Raw genomic sequence first — 16,900 nt, forward strand, 5'->3', positions numbered from 1 at the left:
GTCATTTATCATCTGACAGGCACTTTCTGCAATTTATCAAGACTTAACTTGTGCTCCCCGGTTCAAAGGCCACGTATTTACGCCGAGATGAGACTTTTGTGTTTTGTGTTCCGGTTCGCCATAACACGGCGAATATAATATTCATTGGCAGATGAAAAAATTGCATTACAAATGTATTCAGTCCGTTCTTTCAGTTTGCTGTTTTCTCGCACCTTTTTTTTGCCTCCTGCCACACTTTGCTGTTGCTTTTGTCTACATCTCTGCTGTCTTTTGTCGCCAACTCTTTTCTCTCTATTGCTTTCATTTTTTATGCGAAAAACTTTTTAAAAAGCGGTTTATAATTTATTCACTGCCTTGGGAAGTTTCTGTAGGTGATTGGGGCGTTTGGCATTCAGTGGGACAGAAAGGATACTGTTTAAAGTTAAAGCCAAGAAGCGAGTTATACATTTATGTATCTGATAAAGATATGACCTACAGTTAAACTACTATTCTCTTCACAATAATTAGTACTTATCAATATAAATGGTGATCTATCGGACAGAGATTCATAAGATGCATATTTGTATTCATTTACTTAGAGCTTTAGCTGTACTCCCACTCGTTCTCCATTGATTGATTCACTTGTATGGCTTTGATGTATCCAGTTTTACATTTTCATTCAGGATGTACTGTCATTGATTCGCTTTGAGTGCCACCAATTTCCTACTGCAAATGAGGCTAGCACCTAAGCTGGAAGTCATGTCAAGGTTATATCAGTTTTATTGATTGATTATTGAACGGAAGTGCATAGAAATGACTCCCCCGACGGCTTTAAGACGAATCTCCACTCAAAGTTCGCCTCTTCTTTTAAAAGTTTTCTTGTCTTTGAGGAATTGCTCCTAAGAACCTTTAAAATCCATCCACGTATAAGCAATTACGTGTGTAAAATTCTTGCTAAAACTAGTATTTTTTCATTTCCTTTTTCTTTTCTGGTGCTTTTTTGAGGTAACTTTTAATGCAGTGCCACAGCAGCAGCAGCAGCGATCGATATGAGCCGCGGCAGCGGAAAGTTGTAGAAGTCTGCTCCTCTCCGGTTCTCCTTCTCAAAGGTAAATCAAGGTGTGCCCTGGCCCGGCAGTGTGCGTGTCGTGGGTTGTGTGGGCTGTGGGTGTGGGCGTACGAAAGTGGGCGTGGGTGGGTGTGCCTCCTGCGGATGTTTGCACGGCGGCTTAAATATAAAAACACTATATGGTGGGGCCAAATTATATAGCACAGCCATCATCAGCGTCGCCGTTTCTGAGTCTCAGGCTCTGGCTCTGCCTCTGGCTGAGTCGGGCCAACGTACTTTGGGTTACTCAAAGTGGTTGAAAACAAGGTTGTTACTGGCCCGCGGCGCGGTACGTGGTACGCACCACCCACTCGCCCATCCGGCAGGCAGGCCAGACCCAGAAAAATGTCTACAGGGCACGCAAGGCAAACGAGCTAAAAAGAAATGGCAAGAAGAAAGGCAACCTCGTCAAGGGCCCACAATAGACCAAACAAAGCCAACTTTTCCACAGGTACACAAAAAACACCAAGAACTGAAACAACGAGTAATGGTCAGAGGTGGATGGTCTATATATAGAAAAATTGCGACTTCGTATCCGTAGTCGATTTGCACAGCACTTAAACTTAATTCAATTTTAATTTACAGCTAATTGTTTGACCCCGAGAGATGTCCCGTCATTTGTCATAGCTGGGACTGGGACGGGGACTGCGATTAATTAATATTCCGCGGGCCAAGTGGAGCAGCAGACAATTGAAATGTGACACCGAGAGGTGACTGAAAGTCAACGGAAAACGCTAGTCCCAAGATGCTCCGCTCCGGGCAATCGAAACTGTCAACTCATAGTGAAATAACGCTGGGCGGTCCTGGGAAGAGACTTCAAAGCGATACTTGGCCCAATTATGAACCCCTAACCGATCCCAGTCCAACGTGAAACCAGAACAACAATTTCCATGCCCTAATATTTATTTTCAATTAGGAATTCGCTCATCCCCGGAAAAGTGGTATAATGCCGGGCATACTCGCACTTGTAATGCGTACGCCTTTGGCCAATTAGAGGATGGGGTTAGACTGGCATCTGCTTGGATGTAAACGAGCCATCACCACCACCACCAGCACCAGCAGTGGCCCCACTCCCACTATCCAACCACCACCGCTTCCAACAACAGCACGAGGAAGAAAAAACAGAAACAAAAACAACACTTACACATGAAGGAAAGGCTTTCGAGGTCCGAGACTTTAGATACCCTTGCACGTCACATTACATGGTTCTTATGGCAGTTATAAGTCCAGAAGATACGTGCTTTCACTTACATTTTATCATTAATATGATAATAGTTGATTTAAATATATTTCATATTTAAATTAGTTAAATTTCCTTCGAATTTGAATATATTTCTTTCAAATTTAATATATTTTTTAAAACTATTCTTCGAAGGTTGGTATTTAAAAGCCGAAAATATGGGTGTATTTTTTACACTGGTTTTTTCTCTGAGTGTAAGTGACTTATCAACTATCGCTGCAATATATTTAATACACCGATCTCTGGAGGCATACAAGATTAAAGATACAAATAAATAGCTGCATCTCGGATACAAACGTCTCGTAAAAATCGGAATACTCTTTATAAGGGTTTCAGAACAACACTTGTAAAATATCACGCTGCGCCTTAGGGTCTGGGTTTGGCCAAGGTAAGCCGCCTTCGTCTTCATTCCACTCCCCGCCGTGCACCATCCCCACCCCGCACTCACACCCTCTCCAGGCCACCCTCCCCTCGTTATATTCTATCGATTTTTATACCGTTAGCATGTCTGCTAGATCTACGTGGATACGTGTGGGTTTTTGTGTATTTTTGAATATCTACATATCTTCCCCGGAAAAGTGTCTGTGGGTGGGGCACGCTATCAGGAGCCGGGGATCGGGGGTATAGCAGTTTATTCGTAATAAGAGCTAACTGTAAATGGTTTAAATCTTGCAGGACCGCGCCACGCATATGCACACGAGTATATTGGACCTGGCCTAATTGGATTGCTCCAACCGCAGCGCACGGAACATCCTGTGCCAGAGCCAGTAGCCCATCCTGCCCGTATTCCATATCCCCTGTCTACTGTCTCCTGTCAGAGGTGGTTTAAATTTATATTTACCTTAAAATATTTCCACTGCCGGCGTCTGCTGGCTTGATGGCTTCATATTGCCGTTGATCCTTTCAGTGTCTGCTGATATTGACAGCCTGATAGACAGCAGGATACCTGCCAGGGCTGCCGCCTCTGCTGTGGGTTGGGCTCGGATTTTGTTGTGGTTCGTGGCTGTTGGTGCTGTCATTGCCAGTGTCTGGATTGTGTCTCTAGCTGGGGCGGCAGCTCCCCCGGGGCGCAACATTTGATGGCAGCCACATCCACATCCACAAACGAGAGCCAACCATCTCCCGCTGCGGCAAAGTTCATTCTAGACTCGATTCTGAACGGTGTCAAGAAACGGTTGCCAAAAGAAAAACAACTCATGATAGGTACTCAGAAGTTGATTATGTCTTCGGAGATTCTGCAGGTGAGACAGCAGTCGAAATCTAAGCTTTTCTTTAAGGTTAAAACATTGTGAAATGGATGGAATTTGAAATCTATCTTAATATTGAAGCAAGTAAAAGAGTGATTGATGTTGAAGTGGAATGAAGGAGAATTGTGATTGACAGAAGGTAAATGCTTTAATAGCAACATTGAACTAAATGAAATATTAATGGAAACGGAGAATGTTTGCTGGAAAGTAGAAACACGAAGGTAACTAAATATTTTTCTGATATGATTTACAAGACATGTCGAGAAGTCGGACCGAGAGCTGTCGGTGTGATGGACCAGTCTCTGAATATTTTATGTGCGGAAAACAACAGGAAGATGCTTTTATCAATGGATAATAAATGCTTTACTGGCAGGAAGTTCCCGACAAAATGTAACCAATCCATACTGACTGAATCACAGACATAGTAAATAGCCTTTAATACAGCCCTTAATTTCTCCATATCCATATCGATCTGAAACCAATTGCAACCTTCATTAATAATTCATTGAGCTGAAATCTCTTTCATTCGCCTGCATATTTTCCATCCGTTTCCATCTGTTTGCCGTAATTGCATAAGCCCTCGGGAGGTCCTAATTACTTGTACTAATAGTTGCAATTGATTGGGTTCTTTGTGCGGTCAACGGTAGTCAATGAAATGGCACTGACAGAAACAGAAGCAGCCAGCAGGCAGCAAGCAGCAAGAAGGGTAACACGAGCTGCAGCCTCGTTAGGGTAAAAGGGCAAAGGTAACGAGTTGGGGTCAGAGTCAGCTAACGCAATTCCATCAGCGAATGGGGTGGTCGATTTTTCAGTGTTGAGTTACCAGTCAATTAAGCTGGACCCGATTTCATTCAGAGCGGAGAACGGAGAACGGACCCAATGCTGGTCATGAAAAACAAATTATGGGCAAAATTGCACCGAGTGCACATTTTATGCGGATGGCAATCAAATCTAATGGGATCTGCGCTGGCAGAATAATATTAATAACATTAAAATTAAGTCCAATCTTTGCGCAGGAAAAATCGCACAAACAATCTAAAGAGAGGTAGGGGGGGCAGTCCATTGGTAGGAGAGAGAAGATGGTGCCTGGCAACGGAAGTGGGCGGGAAAGAGGCAGGAACAGCGCAAATCTATTGAGGAATTTACTTCAAAGTGTGCGTGTGCCCCTGCCCGTGCCTGTGTGGGGGTATGTGTGCTCTGTGTGGGTGTGTGGTTGTGTGTGTCACGAGTGGTGGAATTCCGAAGGCACCCGCAGGAGCAGCATGCCGCCGCCGCCATCAAAATGGCTGCCGAAAGTGTTGAAGTGTGTAAGCGAGCCAAAAGAAACTAACAATGGCCGACATCAAAGAAAGAGGAGAGCAGCCGATTCCCCAAAAGTGTAAGTGCTGCCCAAGCGATCAATAATCCGCGTTCGAGAATCCTTTGAGCCGGATTCGAGGGGAAAGACTACGAAAATTAATTGCAAAAATGTTGGAGACACGCACAAACACTGTACAGTAATGTCAACCAAACAAACAATTTTGTGTGCGTGCTCTGCACCGCTCCTCCTGCCCCCCCACCACTATCGGTGCTGTTTTAGTCGCTGTCAAATCGGGGAGAATGCAACTTTTGACATTTCGATGACCTTAACTAAGTTAGCTACAAAACGCCCTGCAACGCCAACAACAACAACGACAACGACAGGGCGAGCACTTGCAGTTAATTTTTCTCCCCCTCTCTCCCAGTTTTCTTCTGCGGTAGGTAACCTAAATTCCTATTACTGTGTGCTGTTCCATTTCTCAATCGTTTGCTGGAACATGTTCCATTTGCCGTTTCGGTTTCGGTTTCCTTCTCCATCTTTCATTCCTTATTGACTTTGCCATTTGCTTTTGCTTTTTTCATTCTTTCATTCAAACATGGCCGCGTGGGTGTGGCCTTGTTACCCACACACTGACACACACACACATACACCAATAGCCTCCCACAAACACACACACACACACACACACAGGGGCAAGGAGACGACTGGATGTGGCTCCGGCTCTGGTAGGCGGAGCCCGCTCTCCGGCGCTCGTCGAAATGAACCGCGGCTCTCCAGCGGCTCTCTAAGAGACACATCTGTGCCTTCCAGCTGTTCATCAGCTGTTCAACTTGGCTGGAACTCAGGGGTAGCAGGCCGTGGTGAAAGCTTTCCAAGAGGGGTCGAAGCAGTTTTCCTGCAATTTCTGCTTTTTTTTTTTGAGTCAATAAAAAGTTGCTGCAATTTGTTCAGGATTTGTGGGTGGGGGGCTACTTGAGTGTAGTGTGGCATAATGGGCTAGTGGGCGGTTATGGCTGGGAAATGGGAAATGCTATGGCAAACAATGTTCTAATTGTTTTTTCCGAAAAAGAGAACTGTACGAGTATCATGTGTACGATGCTCAATGTTGTATTATTCAAGAGGTTGGACAAGGTCTTTGTCTTGATGTATTTTATTCAATTAGCAGCCGCCAGACCTGAACAGACCTCACTCACACGAAGGACACTTCCACAATAATCAGCTCAGAATCATCGAAAATAAGCTGCCACATTTCATTGCCCCCACTTGAGAGGAATCAAATTTTAATGCATATAAATTGCGTATACTAAAAGCGTGGAAGGTTCTGAAATATTAATGGGCCGCCAACCAAAAGAGGAATCCTCTAATTTCCACCCACATTCACAACCCCATCTGGCAGGCCACGGCAGCCGGCCTCAGGTGAGAACTGACAGGTGAGATGCGATGCGGATTTGATACTTCAGCTCCAGCTCCAGCGGCATTTATTATTATTCCTGATGTGGGTACCCGAGCAGCCCATGCCAAGCTGACTCTCTCTCTGACGTCAGCAATGGACTTGAACTCAAAAATCTGCAAATTGGACCCGCTTCAGCAGCGAACTTTGACCCATGCTAAAGCTGATTCTCAGGCACTGAAATATAATTTGTTAGATCGCTGGCGTAGTTTTTTGAGCCGTGTCGCTTTGAATTTATTTGTCAGCCTGATGAAAGGTCATTACGATTTTATTTCTTGCACCGTTCTCAGTCCGTCTGTCTGTCTGTCTGACAGCGGGTCCGTCCCCGTTCTGTCTATGTTCCCATGGTAAATTCATCATTTTTGCGACATGTCAATTTGTCATTCACCTGGCCTGACAGGCCATATATATCTGCTATATACTCGTGTGTGCATATAGGAGATACACATGTTTTCTTATCAGTCAAATCAGTGATGCCATCAATCAAAGAGAGGCGGGGCGGCGTTTCGGCTTAACAGATGGATTGAGATGGATTGGGATAGATACACGTAATTAGGCGGAAAAATGGAGGAAGACAACAAAAATTTGCACTTAGATGAAGGAAAAGTACCTAAATTGAAAGCAAACCTTAAGTGGACTAGGAAATATCTTAAGTCACAAGCCTGTATATATTTATATTTGCTTGGCTATACAGATATGATAGATATAGAATATAGCTAGCCAAAAAAGCAATGACGAAATAAGAATGTAAAATCACATAATATTCCTTGAGCTTCGATCTCTTTCTGTTCAAATGTTAAGAATCTTAATTATCTCCCACTTTTTGATGATGAATAAACAATCGAAATGTTCTTCATGAGTAAGTGTTTACATTAAAACGTTTTGGCATTTATGTGTTTATTCATTATTACAAAAATGAGTGAAAAATGATGTGGTTCAGTGTCAGAGCTTAATAAATGTCGTCTGATAAATGGCGCTTGTCTTATTTACACAACTGTTTAAGATATATGGAAATGATCATAAATATATAATGGGGGGAATAATTATGGCTCACTATGTAGTTGTAGTTGTAGTTGTAGTTGTAGCTGTAGTTGTCATTGTCATTGTCATAGTCGCTGTAATTGCTGGCCAAGTGCCCGCCAATTGCTGATGCAGCTCCTCAACTTAACCCAGAAATACGAGTACGAGTACGAGTACGAGTGTACTAGATGAGCCTCTAGCAGCTGCTGATAAACCCACACCATCCACACCGAAACGAACTCAAATTGTGGTGTACGACTATTGGCAAATGAAGCGAACGATGGGACTGCCTGCAAGTGCTTTGTTTTTATGCCCCGATAGCGGGTCGCCATTACCATTACCATTGTCATTGCCATTAGCTGGGAGTCGTGGTGGTCGGGGGTCGGTCTTTATCTCTATGCAGATAATGGAACTTCCTTGACTTGTCAAGGCCGTGTTAACTTTCTTCAAAGCTGCAAGGCAGCCGAGGATGGGGTGAGGTGAGGCGAGTACCAGCACCATCTAAAATTCATTATGTGATGCCATCGATGGTTGCCACTTCAGCTGCCCGCGGGGCACCTACAACGAGCTCACGACCTCTTCAGCCCCGCCGGTGCGATGCGGTGCGGTGCGACCAATGTCTGTGTGTTTGCATTGCGGCAATGATTTCTAACTAAATTTATTGAAGTACTTTTCACTTTTAATGTGAACGCTGCTGCTCTTTTCGGGGCCTTCGCTTTGATATTTATGACTTTTACTTGTAAAACCCCAAAAAGAGTGAAGAGAAATAAATACATTTCCAAGCTCCCCCCAATTTATAGTTTGTTAAGCTCCAAATTGGAGCACTGGAGTGCGAGTCTGCCTGCCTGCCTGTCTGTCTGTCTGTCTATCTGCGGCTCGTACGAGTATAACTATTTTTTTTGGTTTTTATTTTTGAGGTTTTGAATGATCGCAGAGGCAGAGCAGTCACAATACCAGTTGATTGATTGTAGTAGCAGGCAGCAGGCAGCGGCAGCTGGGGCAGCGACAGCGGCAACAGCTTTTGATTGGCAATCGAAGGTGTTAGATAACATTACAAGCGCAACAGACACGCACTGCCTAATTATCGTTTATCAGACACACATATATCAAATGACGACGAGTCATGGTCTGGCCTGGCCTGGCCTGGCCTGGCCTGGTCTGGGAAGTCGACCTACGAGTAGTATGTGGCCTGGCCCATGGGAATCGCTGACAGCCTCGTCACTTAATTAAAAGTTCTGCTTCATTGAGCTGTGGTCCATGCTCGGTCTCGTCTTCCGACTCGTGTCAGGTTCAGGTTCACGTTCACGTTCAGACAGAGCCGAAAGTCAGAACATATAATTAATTTATTTATGTGAGTCTGTGATGTTCAATAACCTCCCCAGCCCAGACCTCCATAAAATCCAATCAAAACTTGGCGGAAATAAGAACGAAACGGACGTTCTCTCCTCTGGCCAGGCTAAGGACCAAAGTTGAGTCGTTGTGTCTCTTTATTTAGTGTACGGCTCAATCCACTTCCACTCCTCCCACACAACGCATCCCTGCTGGGGCTCCATGAAGGCATAGTTGTCGGGGCACTGGATGTAGTCGGCCTTCTCCTGTCCCTCGGGGCACACCCAGTAGTGGGTGGGGTCGGAGATGTCGCGGAATTTGCGAGCATGATCCTCAACGATGCTGCAGTCCGGCTCGGCGTAGATATCCTGACCTCTGTAGGCCGTGCTGAGGGCCAGGAAGAGGCCCAGAAGCAGGCAGCATAAAAGCGTGCCTGGAAGGAAATTGGGAATGAAAAATCTTGTGCATTCGCCGGAACTGTATAGGAATCTCACTCTTGTACATGATGTGAATGCTCGACGATGACAATGTTGCAATTGAAGGCTGTGGAATGGCATATTTATAGGGTTCAAATGATTGCAAATATTCTGCCTTTTTTTTGAATGGGGACGCTTCTTATCGCTCTTCCCGTGACATTTGTTTCCCGTCATCGGAGGCACAAGCAAAATCACTTACTCCAAATGAGTTTCGACTTATTTTTAGCCAGCGATTCGGTGTCACGGAGCCCCCTCACCCCGTCGCATTTGTGCAATCATAACTAGCCGCATTTCTCTTGGCCACATTAATTGGATTTGACCCGAGACCGTGTCGACTTAATCGATAATTAGCCGCTGCACTGCAACGTTGCCTTCACATCATCTTGGTCAAAATAAAATAATCAGCGGCTTAAAGCAGCGTCATCTTGGCTGTTGTGTCTCCTGGGCCCATCGTTAGCTACTGCCGAGGCACCCTGCTGATTGGCAACACCTCTGGCCAGACTGGCTCACTGCACCCCCTCGCCCCTCCTCCAGCTGGATACCAGCGCCATCTCCAAGCCATCACGGCCCGCTACTTCAACGCGGAAACTGTAATTACACTTTAAAACATTTTGTAAGCGATTTTCAGGGTTTTTGTTTTCGTCAAACTTTTGCTACTAAACGGTTTTTGCTTTTCGTTTCGTTTCTTTCTTTGGTTTTAGTTTTTTTGGCTTTGCATTTCGTGATATTTGTTGTTGTCTTTTAATTTTTGCTGGCTTTTTGGCTACGCCACGAGTATTTATGTTGGTCAAGTGGCCAGGTCTGGCCTGGCGCCCAAAAATGCTTGAGGCAACCGGACAAAAAGCCACAAAGAAACAAACAGTTAACATAAATGTAAAATACTTTGCAAAATGACAAAACACAAAAAGAAATGCTGAGACAAAACTTAACAAAGCCAACAAACAAAAAAAAAAACAACGCCACGGCAAGCCGGTGGTCAGCAATTAATTAATGAATGGGCCGATAGACCTAAATGTTGCACAATTTAAACGGATTCAGATTTCGGCATTTGTTTATGAATTATGGAATTATGGAACACATCAGATCCGATTATGGATTCGGCTTGGATGAGCAGCAACTGAAGTTACGCTCGAAAAGCTGTCAATCAATAGGCATTCGAATGAGTCAACAAAGATCATTATAATGATGATGATGATGATGACGATGATGATTATGGTGGTGGCGCGTGGTGTGCCAAATTATGAAGTAGTATTTTGAGCATGTTCCCATCAATTAGAGAACAACATTCGAGTGCAGTTATGTCTTATCGGATCTAAATTTGGATGCAGCCACAAAAGCTTCAATTTATTTAATATCTTGTTCCTTCCTCCCCTCCCTACACCTGGGACAATCATTTGGCAGTCTGTCTTTCTTATCATGACATCGAGATGCTGGTTTCCGATCTGCACTCTTGGGTACATCTCTCCTGTGTGGTTGGGTATATTGTATTTCTGAAAACGTATGCAACAGATGGAAGAAGTAAGTTTGATATAATATATATATAATCTTTGGTTCCCCCAATTTTATCCGGAATAATCGGACTTTCAAATAAGTTATTTTCTACTACTATTCGAGGGGTATCCTATAGTCCTGTACTATATACATATGGGTGGTTGTCTTCTTTTCTCTTCAGATCACTGCACAGCTCTCCTGATTTCCTACCACCTACTCCGCCTCTGTGCGACTCTGCCGCGACGTTCTGTTCGATTCCCCAGATAATAATCAACGGATGTGCGCGTGTGTCAAAATGTCAATACTTTTGTTATTCTTTTGCTGCCCCCCAATCCTATAAAAGTGCCGTTTGGAGAGTGGGGAGCTCACAGTTGCTTCTTTCCACGGAGAAACTTTCGTTGTTTTTACTGCTAACAAAATGAATTCTGGTGGGTACGGATGTGGAGTCCCCAATGGCGCTTCTTCATATTGACCATATCGATTTTTCTATGGACTGCAGTCTTTGCAGCTCTTTGCGCCGTCTTCTTGGCCGCCATGCTGATGGGTGGCGTCAATGCGGACGCCGGACGTTCGGCCTGCCAGGATGAGTCCGAGCTGGGACAGACCTATACGCACCACTTCGATGCCGCCAAGTACTGGCTGTGCGAGACTCTGGGCGTGCCCGCCACCGAGGTGGACTGTCCCTCTGGTCTGGCGTACATGCATCTCCTCAAGGAGTGCATTCCCTGGGCCAGCTACATCTGGAAGAAGCCAGAGATGCCGCCAACAGTTGCCTAAGAATAAACACCAAACCAGAAAGATTTAAAAATACCAGCTTTTGTACTTGAAAGATTTAGTTGGCTTGGATCCATTCTATTTGTTATATTTATTGACTGCAAAGTGATTTGAAAAGGGTTATCACCGTCTCTGTCACATTCTATCCCAAAACGGAAGAATATTTACCATTTAACAGGATCTATTTCTTCGCTACTGATTATCAATATCCCCTAAAAGATGTTGCTATCCATATTTGTGGTACTTTTTGGAATATTTTGATAGAAAAGCGGACAACACAGAGCGGACACGGTAGTAGTACCTCAAAGTTTTGGCTACATTTTCTAAACACTTTGTGAAGAAATAGCTCAAGCCACGCACTCATTCACATATCTTGCAGGCCGATTACACTTGCACCGATTAGGACTCTCCTAGGGCCTCACCGAACGCTGGTTTAAAGGATCAGGAGACCAAAAGAAATCCGAAGATGGATTCACAAAGTACCCCGAGGGCTGTTGGTCTGCAACATAACCTAAATTAAACCCACATATTCAGAAGAAACAAACATACATAATGTGAATGTAAGTGCCGCTGACAGATGTTGCCACTGAACTTGACAGTCGCTGCGGCACCCCCCGCGGTCCAATTTCGTCTTTATCAATGCAAAAACAAAAGACACTCGCCAACAATAAAAGGCAACCGCAAAAAGCTTCCCCGCCGGCTGTTGGTTTTTGTTTTTTGGTTTTGGCTTTTGCTTTGATGATTCGCTCTGCGGCAGATGCGCAACGCTGGCAGCGACGCCGCCGCGCATGCGTCGGAGCTCTAGGCGGGCACTTGTTGCCGTTGTCGTTGCCGTTGCCGTTGTTGCTGGTTCGCTTTTGGAGAGTGAGTGCATTTGAAGAGTTACATAAAGTACCAAAGCGGAGAAAAAAAATAGCTCTAGCTCTAGCTCTACCTCTGCTGCTGCTGCTGTGGCTGTGGATGGTGCTCTGTCAGCGTCTTCTTCGCAGTGTGTTTGGGATTGCTGGGAGCTTTTTGGGTTTCGTGTGTTTTTGGCTTTTTGTGGCTTTGCGCGGTTATGATTTTGTATAAAAGTGCATGCTGCGCATCAGACAGCAGTATAGTTCGCATTTGTCCATCGGTGGAGCATCACAACTCCAAGTTCAGTTCAGTTTCCGCACCCCCATACCACAGAAGCTGCTGGTGCTCACAGAACGGTTAGTGTCCCCCAAAGGACAATCTCCCATATTATTCTTTGTTTCTGATTCTGGCATGGCATGGCAATGTCCAATTGGTATTTCTATTACCAAACCACTCCGAACGGGTCAAAGTAGTCATCACTTAGCCTCGAGCTTCGAAAAACAATTAAAATTCTTGTGGCACAGAAGGCACGCGGAGGAGTAACACGATTCGGGCCCGTGCCAGCAAGCCATCACAAACAATAACGCAAAGTGCAGAAAGCCAAACAAAACGAAAACCAAACCAAACCAAACCGAACCGAATCCGGGTGTTCGAGTGTTCGGGAGTGTGTGTGCGGGAGTGCGAGTGAGTGTGGCCGCAAGAAGGAGAGACAATAATTGGCACCAGTAGCTGCTGGAAAGCAAAGAAAACGAAAGGAAAATATGTGTCACTCACTTGCTGCACACATGCCCCATGCCCCACCGAACGAGGAGTGGGAGTAGGAGTAATGCCACAGAGAAGTCATCCAAGACAGTTGGCAATTTCTCACTGTTTGCGATTTTGCAATGTCATAAAAATCTATGACACTAGGCAACCCCCACCCCCCTCACGCTACTGCTACTGCAACAGCGGATGATCACGCCCCCGCAGCGCTTTGGGCCCTTATCTGCTGGCTTTTGTTCAATTCTGCCACAAATTGAAAGGGAAAGGGAAATGGATAGGAAGAAAGAAAAGTTTCACTTTGTGTTTTGAATGGGATTTGCCAGTAATGCAGAGACGTGGGAGCTGGCTGGCCATAAAACTGAGTCGGCTCACGATCTTCGGCTTCTGGGCATTTGGCCAAAACCTAATTAAATGCGAATATTTCAATGCCAGGCGACACGCTCCGGCAGTTGGCCAGTTCTTGGCATTGGCTTGCCGCCTGCCAGGCCAAACCAAGATTGATGGCCGATTGAAGCCTCTGTGACTGTGCCTGTGCCTATGCCTATGCCTATGCCTATGCCTTTGTGGCCCCCACATTTCTCGGTCAGATAGTCGGTAATGTGGCAAAAAACTTATGCAACATTAACGCAATTTATCTATACAATGTATTTCTTGCTTTCCTCAACGTTCCATCTCTCCTTCCATCTCCATCTCGTTGCAGCTTGAATAATTCGAATTTGAAACGCGTCCACAACAGCAGCAGAAGAAGCAGCATTAGCCATGCGATTGGTAAGCAGAGTAGAGCAAAGCAGCGCCAGAGGCAGAGGCAGAGCATCGACCGAAGCGGCACAAAAAACTAATTTCCTCGTTTTTGTTGCAGCTATTTGGTGTCATCGCCGTCGTCGTCGTCGCCCTGTTGCACGATGCAGCAGCCGCGAAACGTGAGGCGCCGCTGAACAACGGCTACCTGCCACCGTCATCGTCCTCGCCGCAGAGGCCGTCCTCCAAGTACGGAGCACCGCCGCCCAGCTCCTATCTGCCCCCAGCCTCTGGCCCAGCGCCCTCCTTCAATGCTGGCCCGTCCAGCAGCTATGGCGCTCCCCCTCAAAGTAGTTCGTCGGGTGGTCCATATCCGGCATCGGCCCCCCGCCCCTCTAGCTCCTATGGAGCCCCACCCCAGCGACCATCCTCCAGCTACGGGGCACCGCCCAGTCGTCCCAGCCAATCGTACGGACCTCCACCACAGGCGAAGAAGCATCACCATCGTCGTCCGTCTTCCAGCTACGGGGCTCCTCGACCAGCACCCCCCTCTTCTTCCTATGGAGCGCCTGCACCACCCTCAAAATCTTATGGCGCACCCGCGCAGCCATCATCGTCTTATGGAGCTCCTGCATCCCCCTTCCAAATCTTATGGCGCACCCCCGCAGCCATCATCATCTTATGGAGCTCCTGCGCCACCCTCATCGTCCTATGGTGCCCCCGCTCCACCATCCTCAAAGTATGGACCTCCCAAGTCTGCGCCGTCATCCAGCTACGGAGCCCCGAGACCAGCACCACCTTCCTCTTCTTACGGAGCACCTGCACCACCATCAAAATCGTATGGTGCACCCCAGCAGCCATCATCATCTTACGGAGCACCTGCACCACCCTCCAAATCGTATGGTGCACCGCCGCAGCCATCATCATCTTACGGAGCTCCTGCACCACCATCCAAATCGTATGGTGCACCCCCGCAGCCATCATCATCTTATGGAGCTCCTGCACCACCCTCATCGTCCTACGGCGCACCCGCGCAGCCTTCCTCTTCCTACGGGCCACCCAAGTCCGCACCCGCACCCGCACCACCATCCTCCAGCTATGGAGCACCTTCCCAAGGTCCCACAAACTCGTACCTGCCTCCCGTCTCGCGGCCCTCGAAGCCTTCCTCGGACTACAATGCGCCCAGTGTGAGCAGCTTCGTTCCACTTGCATCGGCGCCCTCGACCAACTATGGTGCTCCATCGAAGACCCAGACGCTGGGAAGCAGTGGATACACCTCGGGGCCGGCCGCATCCTACGAGGCGCCAGCGGCACCTCCCTCCTCGTCGTACGGTGCTCCATCGGTCTCCTCATCGTTCCAGCCAATCTCAGTGCCCTCCTCCAGCTATGGAGCTCCCAGCGGCGGATCCAGTTCTGGCAGCTTTTCCTCGGCTCCTTCTTCGTCCTACGGTGCCCCAAGTAAGGGTTCCTTCCAATCGGCGCCCTCCAGCTCTTACTCTGCCCCAAGCCCTAGCGCCAACAGTGGAGGATCGTACCCTTCCGCTCCCTCATCATCGTACTCCGCCCCAAGTCCTAGTGCCAACAGTGGTGGATCATACCCAGCGGCTCCCTCGTCATCGTACTCCGCGCCAAGTCCTAGTGCCAACAGCGGAGGATCTTACCTAGCTGCTCCTTCGTCCTCGTACTCCGCACCTAGTCCTGGTGCCAATAGTGGTGGACCGTATCCATCGGCACCATCCAGCTCGTACGGTGCTCCCAGCGCCAGCTCGAATAGTGGCGGACCCTATCCGGCTGGCCCATCCTCTTCGTACTCCGCACCCAGCAGCAGCTCGAACAGTGGTGGACCCTACCCAGCGGCTCCCTCATCCTCGTACGCCGCCCCAAGCCCTAGCGCCAACAGCGGAGGATCGTATGCTTCCGCTCCTTCATCATCGTACTCCGCCCCAAGCCCTAGCGCCAACAGCGGAGGATCGTATCCTTCGGCTCCCTCGTCGTCATACTCCGCACCCAGTCCTAGTGCCAACAGCGGAGGATCGTATCCTTCCGCACCATCCAGTTCGTACGGTGCTCCCAGCGCCAGCTCGAATAGTGGCGGACCCTATCCGGCTGCCCCATCCTCTTCGTACTCCGCACCCAGCAGCAGTTCGAACAGTGGTGGCCCTTACCCTGCTGCCCCATCCAACTCGTACTCGGCGCCTGCTGCTCCTCCCTCCTCTTCTTATGGTGCCCCAGCCACAGGACCCTCGTCTTCGTACAGTGCTCCCTCCTCGTCATACGGTGCTCCCTCGTCGGGATCTAGCTCTGGAAGCTTCAGCTCTGGATCTGGCTCTTCTTTTTCGACAGCTCCTTCATTCGGCTCGTCTTCTTCCGCCTCGGGAAGCGGTGGCTATCCCTCGGCTCCGTCCTCCTCCTATAGCGCTCCATCCAGCTCGTATGGAGCTCCTGCCACTGGTGGCGACTCAGCTCTGAGCTTTCCCAGCGGTCCCTCGTCCAGCTACAGCTCTGCACCTGCCAGCGGATCGTCCAGCTCTGGTTCGTACCCCAGTGCACCGTCGTCCTCGTACGGCGCACCCGCACAGGACTCCGGCTACAACTACTCCGGTCCCAGCCAAGTGCCCGAGACCATCCAGCAGGGCTACAGCTCCGACGGCGGCTACACCTACCGCAAGAAGAAGTGAGCGGTGGTGAAGCACTGCATCGCATCCGCCAAGTGCCTTCGAATACTCGAATCGAACCCATCATCAAACCGTCATCGCTTTCATCTACAATGCGTCGCCATTTGTTTCTTATCTGTAAATTATTCCCCGAATGACGCCCAATCCGTCCGTCCATTCTTCTTGTCTCCCATTGAGCTCTAGCCGTAATTCATTGTATCATTAGATATATGTAACAAAATGTTTGTTGAATAAACACGTTGAAGATCAGTTCGAGATGTGGTGCAATCTGGGGGCAATCAGTTCGGGCCGATCGCTTGGCTTCACATTCGCGCTTTATCCACGACATCCGCGACATTTGTGAGATTCTTCGACTCGTCTAATTGGCCCTCAAGCGGCCAGCCAAAGCCAAATGACAGTTGAAGGTTCGGATCGGCTAACAATGCAAATGCAAAAATCTTCGAAAATACCGGATATACTCGTACAGCTGCC

The 16,900-nt window shown here is 47.7% G+C and overlaps 3 protein-coding genes across 3 annotated transcripts; 2 read left to right on the top strand and 1 right to left on the bottom strand.

Annotated features, from left to right (window-relative positions):
• Positions 1-8,755: 8,755 nt before the first annotated feature.
• Positions 8,756-9,246, bottom strand: LOC108154527. The gene is made up of 2 exons (XM_017284830.2): positions 9,168-9,246; positions 8,756-9,106 (listed from the first exon to the last, which is right to left on the bottom strand). Exons 1-2 carry the CDS (start codon positions 9,175-9,177, stop codon positions 8,832-8,834), a joined length of 285 nt encoding a protein of 94 aa, XP_017140319.1. The 5' UTR covers positions 9,178-9,246; the 3' UTR covers positions 8,756-8,831.
• A 1,719-nt stretch (positions 9,247-10,965) lies between these two features.
• LOC108154520 lies at positions 10,966-11,448 on the top strand. Its single transcript, XM_017284821.2, has 2 exons — positions 10,966-11,068; positions 11,140-11,448. The coding sequence occupies exons 1-2, from the start codon at positions 11,059-11,061 to the stop codon at positions 11,415-11,417; spliced, it is 288 nt and encodes a 95-aa protein (XP_017140310.1). The 5' UTR covers positions 10,966-11,058; the 3' UTR covers positions 11,418-11,448.
• A 2,327-nt stretch (positions 11,449-13,775) lies between these two features.
• LOC108153960 (pro-resilin) lies at positions 13,776-16,668 on the top strand. The gene is given in 3 exon segments (XM_017284056.2): positions 13,776-13,784; positions 13,876-14,391; positions 14,393-16,668. Coding segments are annotated over 3 exon segments (2,565 nt in total). The 3' UTR covers positions 16,433-16,668.
• Positions 16,669-16,900: the final 232 nt, after the last annotated feature.

The sequence above is a fragment of the Drosophila miranda genome, chromosome 2, assembly GCF_003369915.1.
Source record: "Drosophila miranda strain MSH22 chromosome 2, D.miranda_PacBio2.1, whole genome shotgun sequence".
NCBI lineage: Eukaryota > Metazoa > Arthropoda > Insecta > Diptera > Drosophilidae > Drosophila > Drosophila miranda.